This window comes from Aplidium turbinatum, chromosome 2 (genome assembly GCF_918807975.1).
Source record: "Aplidium turbinatum chromosome 2, kaAplTurb1.1, whole genome shotgun sequence".
In the NCBI taxonomy this organism is placed as follows: domain Eukaryota; kingdom Metazoa; phylum Chordata; class Ascidiacea; order Aplousobranchia; family Polyclinidae; genus Aplidium; species Aplidium turbinatum.
Window position 1 is genome coordinate 46,425,081 of NC_137473.1, and position 15,368 is coordinate 46,440,448.

Sequence of the window (15,368 nt, forward strand, 5' to 3'; positions counted from 1 at the left end):
GTTGTTGCTGGGTTATGTCTGTTTATGATATAACTTAACTTTTTATTTGCCAATCAGATCGGCAATCAGATTTGATAGTTCTTGTACACCATAAGCTTATCTCACAATAACATATAATTCACAAACATAAAGGAATGCATAATAAGTACGTTAAGTGTTGAAGAATTCAATCTGATTCGCCAAGGGCCGCGAAAGACCATATACGGTCATCAGAGATGTACGTATACGCCGCAAATTCTACGCCGCATACTTGTGGCGTAGACTTTTTGTTTACGCTAACTCTTGCGGCAACATTTTTTTGGATAGTTTGCGCTTGAGGCTACGCCGTAAAGTTTTCGCGGTTTTTTAGCGCATAGCGTCAATCGCATACTTTTTAATGTAGTTTTTTCGCTACAACACGCCAATACCTTCCAGCGCTGCAGTTGAAAGAATGTTTTCAATGGGCAAAGACATATTGGAACCAAAACACAGCAAAATGTCAGATGAACACTTTCAGATGCTTGTGTTTCTTTGTGGAAATTCAAAATAACACTTGTTTGTTTCGAGTGGTTTATACCGTGTGAATGTTTGGCACCTAGCAAACTAAATGAGTTTACATTAGGGTATGCGCTAACGCTGACGCCGCCAACTTTTTTTACAAGTTACGTTGACGCATACGGCGTATGGTTTTTCGAACGTTTGCGCTGACGGCGTCAATATTTTTTGTATGCGCGTACATCACTGGCGGTCATCAGTCAAGACCGTAAACTAAAAAAACTTGCTTTTTTTTGGTGCACAACTTGTAGTAGCACACATGATGCAGGTGTATGTCAGGATTGCCAGGTAAGCGCCAGCAGTGGCACCAAGCGATGTGAGTGGTGCATGTTGATTAAATTTATTTTGTTTTTTTAATTGCACTTATTGATGAATAGATTTACACATCACAATTTTTTGTATGTAAAGCACTAACCTACCAAGCTAAAAAAAAAACGAAAATTAATGACAATAGTTTTAGTCCTAACTCCTAAGCATTATCAGGCCTAAAATATGTAAAGGCAATATAATCACCAAGCAGCCAGAAAATTCACCTCAATCGAAACAGCGTCTAAGACACTCTTAAAGACTTCAGTCATCTGGTGCAACTCTACACTCTACAAGTCGGGCTTTGTCTTGTTCTTGAAAAATAAAAAAGTTTGAAGCGAAATTTGAAAAAAGTTGCAAAATGCGAGGTCAATGGCTGTAGAAATAACGAATGCATACTGTCCTGCTGTTTGTCTTATGTTTTTATTGTGTTTTATGAAATGCGGTACCCAATTTCTACGCCATGTGCAAGAGCTAGCCTATTTGAAATAGCCTACATACTACCTTGAAATCATAATTTCATAAAATAATAATGTCTGATACAGGCGCAAATCTAAGAGTTTTTTTCGGGGGGGGCCAGAAAATTTGAAAATCAATTAAAAAGAAAGAAAAAGCTAAACAGATATGAACAATGATACTACGATATGCTAGAAAACAGACATTAAAACAACCATTTTCATCAATTGTGATGCCGAGGGACTAATATCAGCTGTTTAGAAGCATATCAAACCATTTGATGCGGAAACATACAATTTTTCACAAAATTTCGGGGGGGGGCCCGGCCCCCCCATAAATCCGCGCCTGGTCTGATAGAACCATTAACATTACAAAAATTGTAATGCCATTTTTGAATTCAGCGACCCAAAAACATTCTAAAATTATGATAAAGAAAAATTTTCTAAAAAATTGTTGCCCAGTGTAGTTAGTCTGTTGCCATTCCGAACAGTCCTATTCTGTAGGCTACCAAGTTCTACGATATGTAACAATTTATTATCCTATATAGAATTTCTGCGATGTTACCTCTCTACCGATGTTGCGTCTCTAGCAAATTCTATTGTATAGATTTTATCCACAAATTTGGTGACCCACTAAATTTTAAAGAAAAATAGCTTAATCGCTCCTCAATTGGAGAAAGTGAAAGTAGCAGTCTTTTTTAATGTCTTTAGCAGTGAATGTTTCGAGCAAACAAATTATTTGATTAATGAATAAAATCAGACTTTTATCTTAACATTTATTTGATCAGTTTTTCAGTGTTTTAACCAACGGTAGGTTTTCAAATAATAAAATATTGTAGCAAAAAGTTTTGAAACTCTTGTTTTAATTTTTCACACCATGCATACTAGAAGCCTCAACGAGAGATGGGCATGAGGACGGTATGCGCAATGTAAAGATATTTTCAAACGTCTCACACAAACGTATCATGACTAACACTTTTATTTATTTGAAAACAAGATTTGTGTCTTTAAAAAGGCTTCAAAAAAACTTTAAAAAGGCTCACTACTTTCATTGCACATTATTAATGTTAGAATCACATCAGAAGGACAAGCAGGTAAAGGCATATTAGAATGGCGTAGACGTTGGCAGTCCAATATTTTCCCCCACTGGTGGTGGTTGCTTTGGAAGTGGTGGTGACTGTCTCCTCAATGTTTCGGTTGTCATCTTGATTGTTATTAGGATCATCGTTTGGGGGAGTGTTAACAGTATTGTCGGCAACGTCGTCGTCGTTTTCGAGGGTGGTCTGATCTTCTTCGGCTACGGCTCTACTTCCATACGCTGCGTTGTTTACCGTGTTTCGTTGTTCAGTGGTCAATGCGTTGTAAACAGGCTTATTACGAATGATGGCAGCCAAGTTGGTCACACCAGCAGCGGCGAGATGTGTGTTTGTCATTGCATCCTTAAACCGCAGTGGAGACATTAATTGAATGGCGTACACGCTCAGCATGGGCATGTCCTCCACAGCAATCTGCTTCAAGTCATCAGTTGGCATTCCTGCCGCAATTGAACCCATCGAGTTCAGCAAAGCTCCTGCAGGAACTTGAAACGTATTTGAGTTGTAGACCAGCGTATACAAGGCATCTACTTGATCTTGGCTGTAGCATGTTAATTTTCCCATATCCTTCAAGGCTTTGCTAATCACGGATGACGGAATATCAGACATCTTAACGTTATTCATGCCGCAGAAAATATTTCCCAGCCCTGCAATGTCTTCAGCTGACAATGTTCCTGGAGTTTTTGAAGTTTTAGTTATAAAAACATTGTAAGCCGCTGTACGTTTATCAGAGCTCCACTTTACATCTGACAAAGACGTTGTAGTTTCAAGGCTAGAAATATCAAGGCCGGATATTTGATCAGCAGTTAGGGCAGTCAGAATGTGCTTAGCATCGGATACAACTGATGTCGTCCATTCGTGCATCTTTTGAGACAAAGCTTCTTCTATTCTTTGTATTAAAACTTCCATTTTTGACAATGTCCAGTCTTCTACGCTTCCAAGTACGTCGATGGTAGCAAGAATATCATCATTCGATATTCTTCTCAGCTCCTCCACCGACCACCCACTATTTCCTGGACCCAATGAAACAATGTTGTCATAACTAGGGGTTCGTGTTGTTGTTCTTTTTCTTCTTGCGGCTGGTTCTTCTTCACTTTCTTCAGATAAAGACTCACGAGCTTTCGCGTAAAATTCGTCGTAGTTCATCAAAGAATGAGCTTCCAAAGAAGAATCAATCTTTGGAGGAACAATGTCATCGTAACTCTCTGCAAAGAATTCTTGGATGGTATTTTGAATATCTTCTTTCGACATTAATGCCATCAAGGAACCCAATGAAGACAAAGTTGTTTCATCCCAAGTTGATGCCTCTCCCAAATGAGTTTTAACTAGCACATGGAGTTCCGTAACATGATCTTTTTTAAATCGATGAAAACACTCTTGCATATTTTCCAAGGCTGTGTCAAAAGCTGTTGAAGACATGCTTACGTAACTTTTAGGTGGAATGTCACAAATAAGTTTACCAAGCATTTCAACATCGTCTTCTTCGAGAACAGTAAAATCGCGGTCAGGATCACGTTTAAGACAATCAATAGCTCCTTCAGCAAGCTCTACCAATCTCCCATCACTAGGTCCAGGTGGAAGAGAACTAAGCTGCGCTTCTCCAATCTTTCGGTAAATAATGTTACAAAGAGCATCAGGGGTCGCATTAACTACTTCCGGCTCGTAAAATACAGCAGGATCGTTGGGAACAGCTTCAAGGGTTGTCTCTAAGTCTGCTTCTCCGGTATCGTTTGTCATGTAATCTTTTCCCATTTCGACCTGATTGGAAAAGTCAAGTTTAGTTTGTATACACTCATCCATATCAGGCTCCATGTCCGCTTGGGAATCAATCAGTGTTGCCCCCTCTTGTGCTTCGTAATATTCCATGCTCATGACGTTACTGCATTTTAGTCCGACAACCGTAGACCCCATTTCACTGAGGAGATCCACGTCTATTTTACCATCGTCAGTTGAGTTCAGATAGTTGTCAATTAACTCGGCAGCTTGATCCCTTTCCCATGGCTTGTCCTTTAGCTTGGTAAAGTTGACGTTTTTCAAGGTCTTAAGCTTTTTCAATGGAATTTCCGCTGCAAACGCTCCCAAATTGTCATCGAGCATTTCATCCATGCTAACATTTTCTAATCTTCCAACAATAGCTCGTTTTTGAGATTTCGAAAACTCTTGGGCCCGTTTCATTAAACTTTTCATGCTCTTTTGTATATTTTCAGCAGAAATTGTCAGAAAGTCAGCAACTGGTACTTCACTAACCAACCCACCAAGATCCATAAGGCTTGATTCTTTATCAAAAGAAAATCCAGCGCTTTGAGCCTTTTGGAACATAATCTTTCTTTGCTTTGGGCTGAGATTTGTATTATCTTTTATTACATCCATAGCTTCAAGTACCGAGCTGTCGGGTAGTTTGTCCATGTCCAGAGGACTAAGACCTCCAAGAGCTCCTGCTGAGTTCTTTATTTCCGTTGCATTCATTTTGCTGAAGTCAGTGCCGGATAAAAGTGAATCAGCAAGTTCTCTCATCATGTTGAACCGATTTAAACCAACGCGGTGCCATTTTTCTTCCTTTACAAAGGAATCCTCGACTTTAAATTTTGTTGTACTAGCTTGTTTTTGAAGCAGTTGACACCTTTGTAGTCTCAAGGCTTTCTCACCTACGCATTCGTCAAGAGACTCTCTTAGCAATGTCTCCTTGTCTTTGCATTGTGTCATTGTATAATTTGCTAAATATTTTAAGGTATCTTTACTCATTGTGTTTTTTACGTTTTTCAGTGGGATTTCGCACTTTGACGGTCCAAGTTTGTCTAAAAAGCTTTGATCGTCAAATTTGTCTTTGCTGCTGTTAACCAATTTTTTCATGGTCATTTTACTCATTTTCTCAAAGTTGGGATGAAGGTTGTCCAGATGTTGTAAATTTCCATTTTCTACGAGCTCTAAAGCGGATTGTGGATCTGAAAGTGTTTTTTGAACGCTTCGAACAGGGATGTCCATCATAAATCCTCCTAAATCTTTTATATCTTGTAAGGAAGGCATGGCTATTGTTTTATCACCCGTTCTTCCTTTTACAGAATTAGGTTTTTGCATGGCCCATTTTGTAATTTGCTTCTTCTGTACTGGAGAAAGATCTTTGTATGATGCTCCCATACAGTCAAGAGCTTCTTTTTTTTTGCTTTCTACCATAGGAATTGTATTGATCATAGTGGGAGGCAAACCAGCTACAATAGAGCAAATATTTTCGATAAATTTATCAACTACTTCTACATCGCTAACAGACTTGTTGGTAGTTAGTCTTTGAAGGTAATTTTTTGCCATTACTTCTTGAGTTTTAATTGGAGGCTTCCAAGGAGTGCTTCCATTGTCTTCTTTCATTTTTTTGTTTAATAATACCATAGCGTTTTCAAATTGTGACGTTTCAAGTCTTCTAACTACTTTAGTCATACTGGTAGGGTCCCTTGCAGCCTTCGGAGAGTCTAATATTGAACCAACAACTTTAGGTGACATATCATGTATCTGTGAGACTTTTAAGCCTACGAACACTGTCGGTGGGACATCTTTAATTTCGTTATCAGCAAGATCGTTGAAGGACATATCACCTTTCATTACATCTAATATTTTGGAGCTAAAAAGATTTGAAGCAACTTTATTGATGAAGGTAATAAATCGGTTGTCTTCTAAAAATGTATTACTGAAAGACCCAACGAAGTCTGTCTTGGATAGCCCAAACGAAAAATCCATTGGAGGAGGTTTCACAAAAGTTTGAGAATCTACAAGGCCGTACACAGAGCCAGGCCCAGCTCTTTGTGGTATTTTCGTGTCTATCGGAAGCGCAATGCTGAATAACATTGCTGTGCTTTGCAGCATATTATTAAACATTCCTGTGAACGCTGCTAAACTGCGCTGCTTTCCATGTTTCATTAAATCGATCAGAGTTGACATCATGCCAGCATTTCCACCAAAAGCAGCTCTAAAGACAGCATTTTTAGACTTGTCAGAAAGGTCTTTAAAAATATCTGGTCTACCCATTATAGCAGCACCATTTTGGTTACCCATCAGAGCAAAATGAGACTCGTTCCATCCCTTAACTACGCTGTCAGCTTTCGCGACCCGTAATGCATCAGAGGAAACTAAGGAAGACTTGGCTGGTGAGATAGATTGGAATTCTTCAATAGACATTGCACCTCCTAAAATTCCAAGTTCAGCAAGAAGAGATGGTCTTTTGACACTTAAATTAAGAGCAGCCAGTACTTTATCTTTAAACGCTAAACGCTTTTCTTCATCAAAGCATCTTTTTTTCCCAATAGCAGCAAGCGCAAACTTTATGGCTTCATCGTTTAAGTTTGGTATATCCGATGTGTCAATCGCACACAATAAATTACCAGCAGCCACCAATTCGACGCCGGTTAGTTGAGAAACTTCTATTTTCTTCAACTGGATGTAACGATACAACAATTTTCGTTGAATATCATTACTTTCCCATTTAACACGAGACATTGAACCAAGAGTTTCCAAATCAAGATGTTCTAATCCGTCTATGCTGATAGCATCTAGCATTACAGAAAGATGACCTAAATCTTGCAACAAAGAAGCTGACCACGTTGGTGACTTTCCATATATAGTCATCATCTTAGATTCAATTTTGTCAAGTTGTGCATTAGTCCAGCCTTCATATCTTCCCATAAGTGGAAGAGAATCTTTGAACATGTCTTCGTCCATCCATTCAATATCTTCATACTTGAGACCAATAATGGCAGGGCCTGCCAGGATAAGAAGCTCGAACGTCACACCATTATCGGGAAATACACTCACGCTTTCAGATTCACTATTAGATGTTGATTCTGTGGCACCACTTGCATCGGAAGATCCCTCTACATTTTGTGCTTCTGCTTGTCTTCTCTTTCTTGAAGGCGGTGGCGAATCTTCATAATAATCACTATCTGAATAGTTATACGAATATTGTGATTGAGAGTAGTCAGGTCCCTCGCCGAACCCTGAGTCTTGCATAAAATTTATCTCTGCAGGGTCTTTTCCTGTTTTGTTCTTATTTTTTACGTATTCTATAAGCTTTGGAAAAATTGCATCTGCAAAGGCACGCATGTCAAAAAGCTTAAAATTAAGATCAAGTTCAGTTGTTTTTTTGGGAATCACAATGGCAAGATTATCTTCCAATGTCAACGTTTTTGTTGATAAGTCACCGACTAATGGTCGTTTGTTGTTGTGCATCAGCAACGCTTTGACTGGAAGATTTTGCATCAAAATAGCAGCAGCTTTGCTTGATATATTGTTTTCAATGTATTTGGGATCAATGAGAGGCAGCAGCGGAGCCAACACATGCAAAAAATTTAGATAATCTCTATCAAAATCGCCTATGTTTGTTTCAAACATGGCGTTAATTTGTTCCTTTCTTTTCTGGGTTATGCTATCGAAACACATTGGGAACACTTTGGCAAGTTGTACCATAGCATTAGTTGATACGGTGTTGTTAAATCTTTTTAAACCGCAAGCAAGTTTGCCGAGAGTAAAGACGTTTTCTGCATATAACAGAGGTTCATTCTGTAGATTATGCTTATGACTTTTCATGTTTTGAGCATTAGATGAATTGTTAGAATTTCGTCGTCTACGGCTTGGTGCATTGTGGCCATTTGACATCGCTTGACTTCCGTTTTTCATTTGGTTGTTGTGTTCGTGTTGGTTACCATTGCCATGTTCACTTGTGGAGAAAAAAAGAATAGAACCGCTAGTTGCTGTTTCATGTTTCTCCTCTAAAGAATCAAAACAAATTTTAGCAACTTGTAATAACCCTTCAATCGCAAGATGACCTGGACCAGGAGAAAGCAAGTCAAGATTGGCTTGGCCTAGCTTGCGTACCAGAGAAACACAATCTTTGCCATAAGCAGCGTGAGCTAAAACTGTGGATGGCAGAAAAATCAATATATTTCCCGGAATATTTTTGCTCATCAGGCTGTTAAATTGAGAACCTTTTACGTAATCCATTTTGATACAAAGATATAGTTTAGTAGCAATGCAGTTTGCTAAACTCGATGATATTTTATTGCCAATTGCATAGTCAATTAAGCGAGACAAGTAAACCATGGACGAAAGTGGCAAGTTTGCAACGTCATCACATGTAATTCCTGATGCTGCCTTTCCAAGTATTTTAATATCACCCATATCTAACGTTGTTTTGTCGTTCAAAGCCTTATATCGATCCACAATTTCTATAGCTTGGGAGGATGTCCATCGCATTTGTGCAATAGAATCCATGTTTAAAGAAGAAAGCGCTCGGAGCTTGTAAGTGGGAATGAAAGGAGAAAGAGGAGTTTTTGAATTGATAAGGTCTCCAGCAGACATGTCAGCAAACAATTTATCCAACAAAGAAACCATTTTAACCTTGGAAAACTGCATCAGTAAGGTGGGTGTTTCTGTCAACACGGTATTTATGAAATTGACATTCTCATTAGATAAATCAACTGCAGCTAACAAACTTCCAATCTTTCGTAAATCGTCAACATTATCTACTTTTTGTCCGGCTTCTACAACTTTTTTGAAAATTTCTCGTCGCTGAGAAAAACATAATTTTGAATTTTCACTTATTATATCCAAAGAGTCATGCAAAACCGCATTAGGAATTTTTGATATTTCAGAAGATGTAAGACCATTAAGGGAATATGAAACAGCTAGTGGAAGCTTACCAGTCAGTTTGCTGAGTCCTTTTCCTACGGAGCTTCTAGTCCATCTATGGGCATTCAGAACTTGCTTAAGATTAGGTAGCATCATTTTGCGAACTTTATTGCATTTATTTCGTTTTAATTCGCCAGGATAGTTTAAACAGTCCTTTGCATCTTGATTCCACTTTTTATTGGGCTCAGTAATACAATCTTTGGTCCAATTCGCTCTTACACTTTCCAAATCAGCAGACGGAACAGTTTCTTCTAATTTATACGGCGGGATTCCGCAAATAAGTTCTCCCAAGTTCCTTAAATATTGAGTGCTGTTTTCGTTAGATGAAGAAATATTCATTCTGAATTTAATTGCATTCATGATTTCTTTACGTTTTTGTGGGGACAAATTTTTCAAAGCCAAAAAATGTCCAGTATTTATTAAAGTGGTAAGTTGTTGAGGTGTTACTAGAAACCACAAAATATCTTCAAACTGGTCAGTGAAACCCCTCATGGCATCTATTTGTTCTACAGTAATATTTGGAGACTGCATTGTTTTTTCTTTGATGGCTTCCTTAACTTTACTTGGCAGATCTTCTTTATACTTTTTCATACAGCTTAAGATGTTAGTATTTATGAAATGTTCTGGAGTTGCCATTTTAATAATACTTAAAGTTATTCCAGAAGCAAAAGGGCACAATTTAGAAAAAGCATCTGAACCAAATCTATGAACCAGCTCCTCAGATATCTCCATGGCAATACCATTGTATATGGACCATCTGTTTTCATTCTGTTGCGTTTGTATTATGTCTAATGCGTCGTTAATTTGTTGGTTTGAAATATATTTCAAAAATATTTTGAACATTGCTGGATTTCTTCCTGGCATCTGCGAAGTAAAAATGTCTACAAGATTTGAGGCAGACATATTTCCTATTACGGTTGGTTTCAATGCAGCTAGCACTTCTACTGAAATAGCTTGTACATCATCCTTTTGAGCGTCTTTAAATTCAACCTTTCCTGTAAGCACTTTCATGACTCCAGAATCTTCACCTGCATCCGCTACAATGTTGTTTACAAACAAAACTATGGCGTTATTAAGTTGTTTTTCTTTCAAAACCGTCTCTAAATCTTGTACAGACACACTTTTTACAAGCTCTTTCTTTTTTGGCAGTTTAGCCCAATCTCCAACCCATTGATTACCCATTAAATGCTTTTGCATGCCAATGGTGGAAACGCCATTGCTTTCGTCACCATAAGGTCCGTTAAAGTGCAAGGCACCCGGATGCATGTTACCATATTTATGCAATCTTCCAAAGTGTTCTAAGCCTACAGTTACCGTTTGAATGCATTTCTGTTGGAAATAATCGAGTCGATTTAATCCATCCTTAGGAAGAGTTTGCTTTAGCTTATTTAAAGTATCTTCATTGGTTATTTTTGGACCATGAGGATCATCATCATCATCCTCTTCATTTATATCCCAGTGAAGAAATTTTCCTACCTGTGCAGCAGCACCATTTGCAAGAACTTCCGCCATCATTCCCCCAATCACTCCTGAATATCCACCTATTTCTCCTGCCGAGTCTGCGATATCATCAAGAGCCCCACCAAACACATCCCATTTATCATTTTTAGCTTGACCTGACAAATCCTTTTCGAAAGCACGCATCTTCTTCAAACTTTCTTTTACTCCTGTAACATTGTCTCTGACAGTGTGGTTCAAACCTGGATCAGGTAGCTTACCACTGGTACCTATATGATCTGGAGAATTCAACCTTGTTTCGTCGTAACGAGGCATAACGTATCCAATAATTCCACCGTAGACCCCAGCCATTGATGCGACACATTTTGCTATTTCAGTTAGTTCGGGACTGATAGCTCTAAACCGCAAGTCAAATGCATCAGACTTAGCTTTCACGGAAGCTTCAGATTGATTTCCTTTGAAACTCGTTCTTGCATCGACAAAAAAGTTACTCATTTTTTCCAGGGCTTTTGATAAATCTCTTTCAACAAGAAGTTTGAAATTTTTGTACTTTTGCTCAGAAAGGGGTTGAAAAGATCCTTTCAGTATACTTTTCATGTCACCCATTTTCTCTACAAACTGTGGAATCATTTCTACAATAGCGCTTGCATTGGGGCGACCAAACTTCCCTCTTACTACCTCCCATCCTGACAAGCCACCCAAAGCACCAGCAATTGTTCCCACTCCACTTATTAGAGAAATTTGGCTATCGGCATCCTTTTGTCTCCGCAATCGTTCTTCTGCAACTTTTGTACCAATCAAACCTCCGATTACACCACCTAGCACAGGAGATAAATCAGACGCTTTTTTTGGCGTGCTTTGAGGAAGGAAACAAACGTAAGGTCCCATTCTTGTAAACACTTTTTCGATCTCCATAAAGTACTTGTCGTCTGCAAAGGGTGGAGCACCATTTGATCCGGTTACACCTTGCATCATAGATGCCATTCTGTTTAAAGATCTAGTCATCCCTTTCAGATTTGGTTTGTCATCTTTATCAATTCCACCAATGAGGGAACCAAGACCAGCGGCTAACACTCCGTAATCTTTCATGCTTTCATCCGAAGCAAATTGTTGACCTTTTGCTCCATGGTCGGTCCATACCAAAACACAAACTAAAGCGAGTGTTTTTACTGTGTTCATGTTCAGCCAACTCTAAGAAGCTAACTTCACACAAATATTGGCTGTTGACACTAGCTTAAAAAGTGGCAACAGCTATCAAAGTACTACGCACAACCAACAGAAACACAAGTTTGATACTCAACCTCCCAGGAAAATTTTTTGAACACCTTATTTCCAAGAAAATAAAAACTTTATGTTTAACCTCTTTGCCTTTAAGAGTAATTGTTGCATATGACATCAACATACAGATGAATTATTACGTCATACAGTAAATTGGCAATAATAAATTTTCATGTGAACAAAATTTACCAAAAAGTTACCACCGGAATTAATGGTTTAAACTTGATTAAGCCATTTAAAACGAGTTACTTCAGCACACTCTAACTTCACCTACATTGTAAATAATTCGCACACACAACTTCATTCCTGTAACTGTTGAATCAAGTTTGTGTATTAACATCTCAGGCCTAAGCATTATATAACGACTAAATAGAACCAGATGTAATTAACATAATATGCTTCAAAAAACCTAACATAGATCCAGTGGCGTACGCAGAATTTTATCAAGGGGGGGGGGGAGGAGGCTGGGGAGCATTGGCGTAGCCAGGGGGGGGGGGGCGAAAAGGGCCATGCCCCCCTCCAAATTTTCAAAGTTTGGATTTCGAAGTTGAGCCCTTTGTTGAAATTATAATAAAATTTATACAAATTTATATCGTTTCCAAGACATCTGGCTATTAACACCCACCAGGGCTTGTTTTAGACACACAGAAAGACACCAATAAATTTTGCAAATCGTACCGTAAATCGCGCAAACTTTATGCGATTTACGCTTGTTTTAACTAATCTGTAGAAGCAATTTCAGAATCGCTTACTCGGTTAGGTTTTTGTGTAGTTTGTGAGTTTTTATGTAGCTGAGTTTTTGGTGTTCTCTAATTTTAGCCGCAGTTTTTGCCTGTTCGTCTTTAATAAGTTAATAGCTATTTATCTGTTAATAAATTTCATACAAATATTACCCTAAAAGTGTTTCCAGAAAGCTCTATAATCCAATATTTGAGTGTAATTTTGCAAAAAATTTCCGGGAGAGCATGCCCCCGGACCCCCTAGAATACGCGTGCCTTCGGCATGCTCTAACCCCTCACCACTTTTATTGCTTTCCTTGCTCAACCCACCAGAATACGCTACTGCACATTAGGTGACGATATCTTAAATTCAACACTTTGTCGTTCTCTTCAATTCATCAAATATTTGCCCCCCCCCATTTTTTTTCTGGCTACGCCACTGCTGGGGAGCATTCGAATCGAAACTAAAACGATTTGAAAACACGCCCATTTGCAAATAATAACCAGTAAGTTACATTGTGTAAGATTGGCCTACCCTACTCAGCTTGCATGGCGATAATTTTTTAGTTTGCAGCAACTAGTTTAGCCTACTTATTTAGATAGATTTTGGTATTAAAAACAAAAATTGTGACATACAGGGCCGTAGCCAGACCGCAGAGCAAGGGGGGCCAACTTTTTTTAGAGTGGGCCGAAAAAATTGAATCATTATACTTGTAGCTGTTGCTCGAGAATGTTGGGATTTTTCCAGGGGGGCGAGGCCCCCCCTGGCCCTCGACTGGCTACTGGCCTGGTGACATAACACTCTTGATTTGACGTCGCATATGAAGTTTTACCTAGACGACGTAGTTAGCTTACTCCCCAGTGAACCACGCATATTGAGGGTACGTTCAGATACGTACGCAGGAGAGAACTGGGAGAAAAGAGGCGGGGAGCGTTCGATATAACTTGACATTTTTTTATTAAGTTGACCAATAAAACCTTTCTGTTTTTGTGAACCAACCAAGCAAACTGTCTACTTGAAGCGGTTGACTGTCTCGTATCATTAGTAGGCTATAAGCCTTGTAACTCAACGCAACAAACAGTTTACCAGCCTCATTTTTTAATCATAAATCGATTTCGCCATTACAGCATCCTCAGTATGATCAAGTTAAGGCTCTTCACGTGAAAGATGACTTGATCAAGAAAGAAATTGCGCTTTAGCAGACATGGCACCAAACTTTGTTTCTGTTTTAACTTCCTTTTCTGTTTAGTATTTTTTTATCATTAAAAATGCATGGAGAATCAGCAGAGCCTTATTTAAGGCATATGCATTTCGCTCTACTAGCCTACTGTAGAGCATCATTATTCATTAGTGCCTAAAAAGCAAACATACGAAAGCATCTTTTCTGTTTCTTTTCCGTGTCCCATTACTGTCCGAGAAGGTTTTTTGTAGCCTACGCCTTTCCTTGTCATTACAATGATTGTTTCAAAGACCTGAAAACTTTCCTAAAATAGTAGTGCATGCCATTGGCGTAGCCAGGGGAGCGAAAGGGGCCATGCCCCCTATCAAATTTTCAGTTTGGTTTCCGAAGTTGAACTCTTTGTTGAAAATATAATAAAATTTGCAGAAACTTATATCGTTTTCCAAGACATCTGGCTATTAACACCCCCCCATGACTTGTTTTAGACACCAATAAATTTTGCAAATCGTAAATCTCGCAAAGTTTACGCGATTTATGCTTGTTATAACTAATCTGTGGAAGCAATTTCAGAATCGCTTACTCTGTTGGGTTTTTGGTGTTCTCTAATTTTAGCTGCAGTTTTTGCCCGTTCGTGTGTAAGAGCTACCTTTACTAAGTTATAACTAATAATGCTGCACACCAGGCAGAACAACATCTCTTTACGTTTGGTTGTTTCCTTTGTTAGATATCCCAGTCTTCTTTTCGAGGGTTTTGTTGGTTTTCTTTGTTTTCCTTTTAGCTCTTCTTCAAGTTTTTCTTTTTCCGGGGTATCTGTCAAGATTGCTGCTCTTCTTTTTCCTGCATTTTGCCTTGTTGGAGCTTTTGGCATAGGCATTTGGCATAGCGCTAGAGAGTTCTGTCGTCACTAGATTTGTCCAGAAGGTTCTGCTTTGAGAGCATAATTGCACGTCTCGGGAATTCAATTCAGTAATTCAATTCAGTTGGGATGGACGACAAATGGCTCCTCGTGCCTCATCCTGTGAGTACCATCTGCCTTCAACCAGATGAAAAACGAAATTTGTCAACAAAGAGCCTCCACCCGGACGGCACAGCTGCAAGGGGCAATTGATAAGTTCAGACGCCCCACCATTCTGCAGCTCAGCATAGAAGGCTACACAACAAGCAAGACCAAAGTTGTGGAGCAGCTTGCCCATACCAACCGGGCACTCGTCATCCTCCTCCAGGAGACCCACTGCACCTCTGCAGATAGGCTAGCTATTCCCAATTACACGCTAGCCGGGTCTACCTTAAGCAGGAAGCACGGCATTGCCACGTTTGTGCATGAGAGCCTGAAGTGGACGTTTGTCGACCAATCTCCAACTGACGCCGAGATTGAGTGGGTGTGCATATGTATCTCAGACTACAACATCGTCAACATCTACAAGCCCCCACCCTCGCGAATGTTGCCATCATCCCTTCCAACGTTCCCCTCCCCCAGTCTCTACGCTGGCGACTTCAACTGCCAGCACATCGACTGGGGCTACAACAACACAAGCAGCGACGGAGAATTGCTGGCTGACTGAGCCTCTACAAATCATCTTGCCCTCCTATGCAACCCAAAGAAACCAGCCAGTTTCCACTCCGGCCGCTGGGTAACAGGGACAAACCCTGACTTGGCCTTCGCGAGTGTCGACA

The 15,368-nt window shown here is 39.4% G+C and overlaps 1 protein-coding gene across 1 annotated transcript; it reads right to left on the reverse strand.

Annotated features, from left to right (window-relative positions):
• Positions 1–2,256: 2,256 nt before the first annotated feature.
• LOC145765207 (uncharacterized) lies at positions 2,257–11,837 on the reverse strand. Its single transcript, XM_082576990.1, has one exon. It carries the CDS (start codon positions 11,693–11,695, stop codon positions 2,369–2,371), a length of 9,327 nt encoding a protein of 3,108 aa, XP_082433116.1. The 5' UTR covers positions 11,696–11,837; the 3' UTR covers positions 2,257–2,368.
• Between the last annotated feature and the right edge of the window lie 3,531 nt (positions 11,838–15,368).